Consider the following 9,519-nt stretch of genomic DNA (forward strand, 5'->3'; position numbering starts at 1 on the left):
AAATAAACACCTACATCAAATTTTAAATGAAAATTCAAAGGCATGTTGGAAAACTGCTAATGCAAACTATATAAATTGCAATGGAAAATTGTAGAGTTTGCATTTCACAAATAACTTCAACATATTTGTACACTTTTGTCTTTTAAACAATTGGAAATAGTTTTAGAAGACTTGCTTATCTACTACGAAACTTGTAGCCTGTTCAGACTTCACAGTTTTGAGTTAAGGTTTGCATTACATGTTAAAAATAAGTAAATTTCTAAAAAAAATTCTTAAATATAGAAATGACCAGGATACCACTACAAAATGATTGGTTATTTAAGGAAATTTGAAAATTTGTGGTTATTTTGTTAAAATTCATATCTTTATATGATATTTTTGTCTTTTCTGAAATTAAAACCATACTTTTACAATTTTTTTAATTACATGCAAGAAATGAAAATAGTCCACAATCATTATCGATAATCATATACAATAACTCAATTACAACTAAACAAAAACCATAAATAGTGATTTTTAATACTACTCATATGGAACTTGTTATATAGTTTATGCATCATATCAAATGAACAAAAATTTGGATTGTATAATTTAAAATCCAAATAAATAATACACAAATATAAAACTGAAAACCAAGTGTTTGTAGATGCAAATGTATATCATCATAACAAATAAATCAACTAAATCATAACAAAACACTACTAAGATGTCACAACTTGAGAGAGAGAGAGAGAGAGGGAGAGATACTACAAAACATAACCATTTTCACCTTCTTTTTACCTAAGTGGGTTTGGTTTATAAGTTGAAAAACTTAGTCTGTTTCCCTCAAGCTTTCGCTAGTGAGCCATAGTTTCTTTTGAACAATGAGCACAACATGATCTGTATCGGTTTCATCAGACGACGAATCAGCCGTCGCCACCTGTTCCCAGTGTATTGCAGTTAAATACTTCTTGACGAAGTCAATTACGGGTTTTTTATCACGGATAATTAGGAAACCCGTGGGCCTTAGGATCCGGTCCATTTCGATTAAAAGATCTTCGCCACTGCAGCCTTTCTTTTCGATTATGTCCGAGAATACATCGCTTGCGTGGAGTAGGTCGTATGTTCGTGGGTATGTTGAGTATGCTTCACACCTGAATTAAAAAAAATAGAATGATATTTCTTGCATTTAACCAAATAATATAAAAAAATTGGGAAAGAGAAAATGTGTAGTACCAGTTATGAATGGAACCAAGTAAGCCTCTGTCATAGATAAGTTTCAATGTATTTGGTCCATCTTCAGGGACAACATTCATGACCCAAAGATCTTTGGTTTTCAAAGCAGCTCCAAATGAACCCAAGTTTGCCTTCATATCCATCACATTCCTTATGGTGTTTGCTGTTATTTTTGGACTCAATAGATCCCAGTAGTTCTCAACCCTTTTACGCCACATCTCCTGTTAAAAATATGCAAAATTTTATTTGTTTATTAATTTATGTCAACTTGCCAACACTTTCATTTATTTGTTTATTAATTTATAGAAAAAGATAGAAGGATAATGTTGTGTTGTGTTGTGTGTGTTTACCGTGTCCTTTTCAAACATATCACTTGAATAGCCAAAGTCGGAAAGACGAGGAGGAGGAGAAGTTAGCCTGGCGGGCCATGGTGCCAATCCGCTTCCTTTACTTGAGTGATCATCTGATATGCATAAAATGAACAAAACTTAAATTGTTTGCACAAGCTTAAAATGCAAGAAATACCAATGTACTTTTAAAATGTTTTTATTATAAAACTGTAGTTACCTTTTTTTTCTTGTTACATCATTGTAATTTTAAATTATTTCTTATTAAGACATTGCACTTTGAAAAATCTATCTAGTTATAACAATGGCATAAACCCTCACATTTTACAATTTTTTTTGGAAAAAAAATGATTAAAAGGGCCACATCAGAAAAAATGAAAAAATAAAGGTTTTTTTCAGGCAAAAAATAAATTCGAGATTTAACCCAGAAAAAACACAAAATATAAGGTCTTTTATGAGATTAACCCAATAAAATAAACGAAAAGTACATCACTATTTCTTGCATTTAGCCTTAAGAAGTGATACAAAATAAAATTCATCTCAATTTTCAATTGGATAACTCACCTATTCTAGTTGGGGGGTATTTTGGGAAACTCAGCAAAAAATATAAGCATCTTATCGGTGGATGGGTAATTTCGGTATTTACACTATTTAGCTGTAGCAACAAATTGCTTATAAGAAGGTAGAAGGAAGGAATGTCGAGTATTAGGGTCTTCTTTCGTTCATTTAGTATTGAATATGTTTTTTTTTAAAACATATCTGTTTCATGATTTTAGTTAAACATTAACATCCAAAACTAACTAGATAATATTTTATGGTTTTAAATAGCTTTTACTTATCTTTAATACTTTTAGTTTCATAAGCAATAATATAAGAAACTTACGATCAGAGTAAGGAGTGATGCAAGCTTCCATGTTAACTCCATAAACAGCATCGGGATCATCATTGGATCTACAAAGAGGAGGCTGGGTCCCAGGAGCTCTCTCCATATAACAATCATTAGTCAAAGGTTTGACCCAAATAACAGTCTGATTCCTCTTAGCAGCAATCTTCCAACACATCCTTTCAACAAGTGCACTCATTTCCTTCCAAATCCTAAGATCCTCTTCATCCTGAGCATAAGCTTCAGGAGAGGAGTAAGCAAAATAGCCACCTGGCCTCAACAGCCTGTCTAACTCAAGAAGAAGGATTCCGTCCCTTTGAAGCCAATCGATTCTACAACGAGAACAATGAGCAAGTTCAAAAGATCTTGAGGGGTATGGAAGTCTTTTTGTTCCAAGAACACCGAGGTATGCGGGAATCCCTCTTTCTAAAGCGAATTGGATTTGGTTTTGGTGAACATCGTTTGGTGCTAATGACATTGTCATGATGTCGGATGCAAGAAGGTAACCCCCAAAACTTGCAACACCACATCCCACATCCAAAACTGTTCTTAAGTTTCCTTCGTTGTTCATGTTGTCTTTTGGAAAGTTCAGCATCTGAAAATTAGATTATTTTAATTAGATAAAGAGAATGAAAATAAGTAAAAGGGATGTTTACAAAAATGACTACATGATTTAGGCATTTATCAAAACGATTATTGTGGATTTAATATTTCATTAAATATATAATGTGTACTTTTTTTTTTTCATTTGCACCAAACATTTTTCAAAAACTCTGTCCCAAACAAATGTCACATTGTATGCCCTTGTATTGTATTTATTTCCCATTTGTTATGTTTCATTATCTTTTGGGTTAATCTCATAAAAGACCTTGTATTTTGTGTTTTTTCCGGATTAAACCTCATATTTATTTTTTGCCTGAAAAAGACCTTGTATTTTTTCATTTTTTCCGATCTGGCCCTTTTAGCCATTTTTTCCAAAAAAAATTGTAAAATGTGAGGTTTTTTTCGAGAAAAACTAAAAAAGTTGAGGGTTAATTTGGAAGCATTTAGAAGGTCGAGGGTTTTTTCCAGAAAAAAAAAATACAGAGTTGAGGGCTTTTTTGGAAAAAATGAAAAAATACAAGGTCTTTTTTAGGCAAAAAATTAATTTCAGGTTTAATCCGAAAAAAAGCGCAACATATAAGGTCTTTTAAGAGATTAACCCTTATCTTTTTGTTGGATTTCAGTAAAAAATGAAACATTTTCTCAAAATTCAGGATTTGTTCATCAGATTTCAGACATGTTCTTGAAATTACAGAAAAAAAATTTTGTTTAGAATCCGGAATTTGAGTCCAGACTTCACAAAGTCTGAAATTTACTTTTTTTGTCAGAAAATGTACTTTTAATGTGACATAAAGTTGGTCTGAAAGAATGTTTAAAATTGGCTAATTCCAGACATAATGGTCATTTTTGTAAATATCCCATAAGTTAAACTACTAATCGGTATTAGTTAGTGATTAAAAAGACTTACATTTGCTAGTGATTTGATGTATTTATCAGCTCCATAATGGAAATGAGTTCCTCCACCTGGGAATATGATCTTTTCGCCTTTAACAACCATCCAATTTTGGTCAGATTTTTCTTTTGCAAGGTGAGTGTGTGGAATGTTAGCCTTCCATACTTCATCTCTGCTTTTAGGCCACTTGATGGGGACCTGTGAGGTAAAAATAACAAGATTAATTTTATTTAAAATATGAGAATTAGAAAATGAAAAGAAAATATTAGATTAGATTAGATTAGATGATCACCTTGTATCCTGTTGGAGGAGGAATCAAGCAGTTGAAACGCCTTTCAGGTAAAGGGCAGTGTCTTTCATAGTGCTCCATTAAAGAAAGATCTAATTTTAATCTCATTTGGTAGATGAGGTTTCGATCTAGACAAGGTATCAATTCAGAGTATCGATCATCACAAACCTTCAAGAAACAAAAAAATAACAAATTAAATTAGAAAACATTAAGAAGTAATGAAATGGAATCTGTATAACAAATTAAATAACTTACAGGAAAACTCTTTGGAACAATACCATCTTCATCATCCAACCCAAACTTGAAATCATCTTGCTTGATGCCAAGATCAGATTCTTCATCCCCACCTAAGTATGAGGATCCAAGTTTCCTTAAAGATCTGCTGCCATATTCTAGAGCTGATTCACCTTGACTCTGAGAACCAAAGTACAAATACAGGAAAAGAAGGAAAACTGCTACAAAAAAGAAAGTGGTGAGCAAACGTTTCTTCGATCCATCTGTTCTTCCTCTCATTATGTTTGATGCTTCACAATGTTAATTGGTCTTCACTTTAAATGCAATCTTTATAGATCAAAAGATTGATCCCATAGTTTTGTTAGTGGGTGATGGATACCAGTTGTATAATCTTGTAACTGTTATCAAACTATGATCAATTTGTGGGTTCCCCAAATTTCTTGGAATCAAAGATAATAGACTATTCCAGATGCCAGATTTATAGTCCGAGCAACCTGTTATGTAAAAAGAGAAAACATATCAGTATCTTTAAACAAAGCACTTGAACTGAGGAAATAAATTTGTAAGAAGAAACATCTCAAATAAGCCACATTTTTAAGTCGAGAGCCTCCAAAGCTAGCACAATTCTCGTTTAAAAGATTACAGATATGTTAAAGATGATTATAGAAATACAAAAAGAAGCATTAAGCAAAGACAAAGCTTGATAAATACAGCTACTAAGCAAAGGATATAACTTAAACAAATGGCACATCATGAGGTAAAGCTAAAGGAAGAAATTAATGTTGTTTAGTGGGAAGGGGAACACAAAGGTGGTTGAAGATCACATTGATGACATGAAACAGTGCAAACTGCAAAGTATTCTTTCTATTTAGATTACCATGAAAGCTTTTTTACCTTTCTGGTAAAGGTAAAAGTAAATCAAGTTAACATTTCAGTAATTTCTTATTGAACTTATCTAAAGCATTAAACACGTGAAAATAATTTTTTTTTTAAAAGTTGATACTGGGTTATTCAAGGCTGGTCATGACAATTCCATATTTCTTCAACTACTTATACGACACTTCATTTTCTTTACTTCCCCAAACATCAAAATTGAGATCCCCTCATAATTAACTTCAGTTGTCAAGCATATTGATCATAAATGTCATCAATGAGAATCATAACTTCCAGATCTGATCAAGAAGATACTATAAGTATACTAACTCATTTGTAGTTCCAAATATGTCGAAATCTCTCACATTCACAAACATAAAGGAAGTTATATTTTGCTTATATGTAATACCTAAACAGATGACAGTTACTCAACAAACTCATTACATGTTTATACTTCATCCACATTAGATAATGTTAAACATACAGTGAATCATATACTCCGAGAGACATTCACACCAGGATTAATGTACTCCTTGCAAATGTTAAACAAATTTGGTACTTCGTTCCAGAGCAGTATTTAATTAGCATTGTTTCAGGCTACAATCCGGTAGTGAGACAGAAACATTGTTGACCCCAATTCAAAATCACAAACTGTAAAAATAATTACAGCAAATACAATGCTAACGCTATTTTCATCATAACACAACATTCAAAATCATATTGTTCCAAATATCCTTTGTAGTGTGATTTCTTCGTCAAATCTAACTATAGAATTCAAAACGAATCGATCTGATCTATAGAATTAAACCATATCATACGCGAAAACAAACAAACATCACGAAATTAATGAAGACAAAAGTGATAAATTGCGATCCGAAATCAGATCTAACAACTAAGCAAATCAAAAGAGAAAGGATTTGAACTTACTGGCGTCCAGATAATGGATCTAAGCTCCGAATTTCTATCGAAATGTTGAATTTGTAGATAGTGAGTGGAAATTGGATGCCTATAAACAGAATAAAAGGGGGAGAGTGGGGGTAGATCTGAGAGTTTGACAGTGAAGACGCACAGCACTGTTGGCACGCGGTTGTTTATAATTTCATATTTTATATTTTTATGTACCTTTTGACCCCTTGTACTATGAATATATTCCATTTATAGCCCCTTGTTTTCAGTATTTATATCAATAAGGTCCAGCATGCAAAGCTAAAAGCATGGGCAACATGTCGGTGTGAGGAAAGTGGATTTCGCTTTCATAGGGTAGATCACATTTATACCCTCCCATGTGACTAAGTTTTAAAAGGACCCAAGTAGTTTGATTTATTTGCCCATATACCCTTTACACTTTGAAGAGCCACAAACGATTTTGAGATTCTTGACAGGTATGTCGTGTTGTGGTATGTATAAGGTAACCTTAAATATGTGTCATAACACATAACACATAACACATAGGAAATAAGTTGATCTAATTGATTAGTATCTACAAGTTAAATTCCAAAATAAAGTCATTCTTTGTCCATTGTCTTCACTAGAAAATAAATTTATGGCATTGATTTGAATTTATAAAATGTTTATGACTTTATGTAAAAATATGTTTTAGATATTTAATAAAATAATTTATTATGTATATTTAGAACATGTGTTAAGTCAATACTAACCGACGAACACAAGCGCTACGGGCCACTCTTCAAAATGCAATATGTGGATGGACTAGATCTTCAATAAATATATTGTTCATTGTTTAACGTTATAACGTTAGACTAGATTTTAATAATATTGGAAATTCAATGATTTCATCGACAACAATCAAGAAATGTTGAAGTCTATTTTGTTAGCATTTATCTCCTTGTCTTGTATTTATATATTCGAATAAAATAGAAATGTAACAGTTTTACAAAAAGTGTTATTCTATCGTTTTAATTTGGTCTTAACGTTTCTAAATATAAATATACCGAATAAGGTTTTATATAACTGAGCTAGGTTATTCCCTTTTGTTTACCAGTAAACAAAATGAAATTTCAATTTATAATGTTTATTTGGATGAAATAGATATGGATTATGTTGGTTTCGTTAATACATCTTGCAAAAAAATAAATAATTAGTATATAATCATATTGGTTGACTGAAGCTCGTGTTTGACACGATTCTCTTAAACAGATTGGCCGTATGTTTCCATAATACAACAGCCGAAGCAGTATGTATTGCTGGATCTGTCCACTTGCATGAAAAGATCGTCGAAAATTGTATGAAGAGAGAATGAGAAGAGAATAGTCGATGTCGTGTATTAGAATGAGAAGAAAATGTCTCTTTGTATGTAGGTCTTTGTAACTGTACTCATTAATTTGAAATTAATAAATTAATTATGCATTAATTCATCTTAAATGCATCAGTTACAAAAATTATTCCAGGGTCAAAGACTATAAAGTTTAGCAAAAAAAAAATGGCTTATGCGAGACTGGAATTTCAGAGCTGCATTCATGTGCGCAGGTAGTTCGTTACATTTTGTCCACAAAATCCATGATTTGCACCCCAACCCTTGCTCATGTGTGTGCATAGGTGTTGGAGTAAAATTTTATATAGAAGCTTGTAAACTCATTACACATCTATGTTTATAAACCCACCAATAGTTTGTTCTTTTGTCCTATGTGGGACACATTCTTACACCCACTTTATTTGTTAACTTATTTCCAAAATACTCATCTTTGAATATCGATATCTCATTCACACATTTTTTCCGTTTTGAACACAACATATGTCGTTTCGAAGCTCTCACGGAGGAGAACATAACTTACTAAGGGCTAATAAAATATACAATATATATATATATATATATATATGTGTGTGTGTGTGTGTGTGTGTGTGTGTGTGTGTGTGTGTGTGTGTGTGTCCAAAGTTTAATAAAAATACATAATTTTTATTAAATTTCCCACAATCTACCACATGAATGGAGATCGATCTCTACACATGAAATTTCCATACAAAATTTCCAACAGTTTAATCTTGCGTAGGATAAGTACCTTGAGAACTATACTTAGTCTCCTAGTCGTCAATAGACACGATGTCGTTGAACTAAGCTATCATTTATGTAGACGACAATATAATTCACACAAGACTCTTCTTGACAAATTCATATCCTCATAGTCGTGTTCGTTGTGGTCATGAAACACTAACTTGGTCCTGCAAGAGCTTTTAGGAATCCCCCCTAGTTCCCTTCGAAGCAACCACACTTCTCTTTCACATAGGTGATTCAAATAATCATTAGAATCCATATGGTTAGCCTAACTTGTTACTAATTATAAGAATGGACTAGGAAGTTTATTAACCCCCCCCCCCCCCATAGTGACCTCCCTCACTCATACAACTAGGCTGCCTTTTGAACCCAAATCTTGGGATCTCCGGTCTTCTTGGCAAGGTTTCCTTTGTATGAATTTATTCATTCAAGGTATTTAGTCTCATTCCTCTCGACGATTTATAAACTACATCACTACTCAATAATTTTGTAAGTGGAGTGTGATGCGTGCTATCGGCCGAGCTCAAGTAAGTTTCCCCAAGATACCATACATGTTTGCTATGATATATGATATGATTATGAGAATTGCATGCTAGAATTGGGCTAAGGATCTAGGAAGGATGTCTTATATGCCTACTGTATGTGTATGAGAATTGCATGCTAGATTAGGGCTAAGGATCTAGGAAGGATGCCTTATATGTCTACTGTATGTGTACGAGAATTTCATGCTAGATTAGGGCTAAGGATCTAGGAAGATGCCTTATATGCCTGCTGTATGTGCTTATTGAACTGCATGCTAGTAATGATTAGTCAGTAATATGATGGCTTGTTAGGATATGCTTGGTTTTGGTTACTCAATGCTCGAATGTTGCTTGCTTTGTGCTTTTAGGAGTCCTAGTTATCTTTAATTAACTAGTAAACGAATACGTTAAGTTACATATTACGAGGACTAAATAATTTCAGAAGGTTAGGTCTAGCCCTATTTCGTAGCTCTTATTTGAGTCCAACCGTTTTAGGGTAGGACATCTCATTCGAAGAATTATCTGGTCTTAGTAATATGTAATGGTATTCGCGAGCTAGTTAGGGAGAGATAGCAGAGACTTCTTATGCAGCTGATGGCAGAGAGTAGGTCGGAGATTACCCTAGGGCAAGCCTATGATGAGATTAGAACTG

General features: G+C 32.9%; 1 protein-coding gene across 1 annotated transcript; it reads right to left on the bottom strand.

The window, feature by feature from the left end:
* Positions 1-566: 566 nt before the first annotated feature.
* Positions 567-6,412, bottom strand: LOC145167540 (putative methyltransferase PMT3). The gene is made up of 8 exons (XM_079086761.1): positions 6,264-6,412; positions 4,485-4,957; positions 4,233-4,397; positions 3,956-4,138; positions 2,446-3,040; positions 1,566-1,678; positions 1,216-1,436; positions 567-1,133 (listed from the first exon to the last, which is right to left on the bottom strand). The coding sequence occupies exons 2-8, from the start codon at positions 4,740-4,742 to the stop codon at positions 812-814; spliced, it is 1,857 nt and encodes a 618-aa protein (XP_078942887.1). The 5' UTR covers positions 4,743-4,957; positions 6,264-6,412; the 3' UTR covers positions 567-811.
* Positions 6,413-9,519: the final 3,107 nt, after the last annotated feature.

Source organism: Lactuca virosa, chromosome 3 (assembly GCF_052849685.1).
Source record: "Lactuca virosa cultivar CGN04683 chromosome 3, Lactuca_virosa_CGN04683_v6, whole genome shotgun sequence".
Classification (NCBI taxonomy): Eukaryota; Viridiplantae; Streptophyta; class Magnoliopsida; order Asterales; family Asteraceae; genus Lactuca; species Lactuca virosa.

Excerpts from the sequence above, each read along its gene's own strand:
- LOC145167540 (XM_079086761.1), bottom strand. The coding sequence starts at position 4,742 with ATGAGAGGAAGAACAGATGGATCGAAGAAACGTTTGCTCACCACTTTC. Across the intron at positions 3,041-3,955 it reads ACATCAAATCACTAGCAAAT|ATGCTGAACTTTCCAAAAGA; the intron begins GTAAGTCTTTTT and ends TCTAATTTTCAG. Across the intron at positions 1,134-1,215 it reads CTTGGTTCCATTCATAACTG|GTGTGAAGCATACTCAACAT; the intron begins GTACTACACATT and ends TTTTTAATTCAG.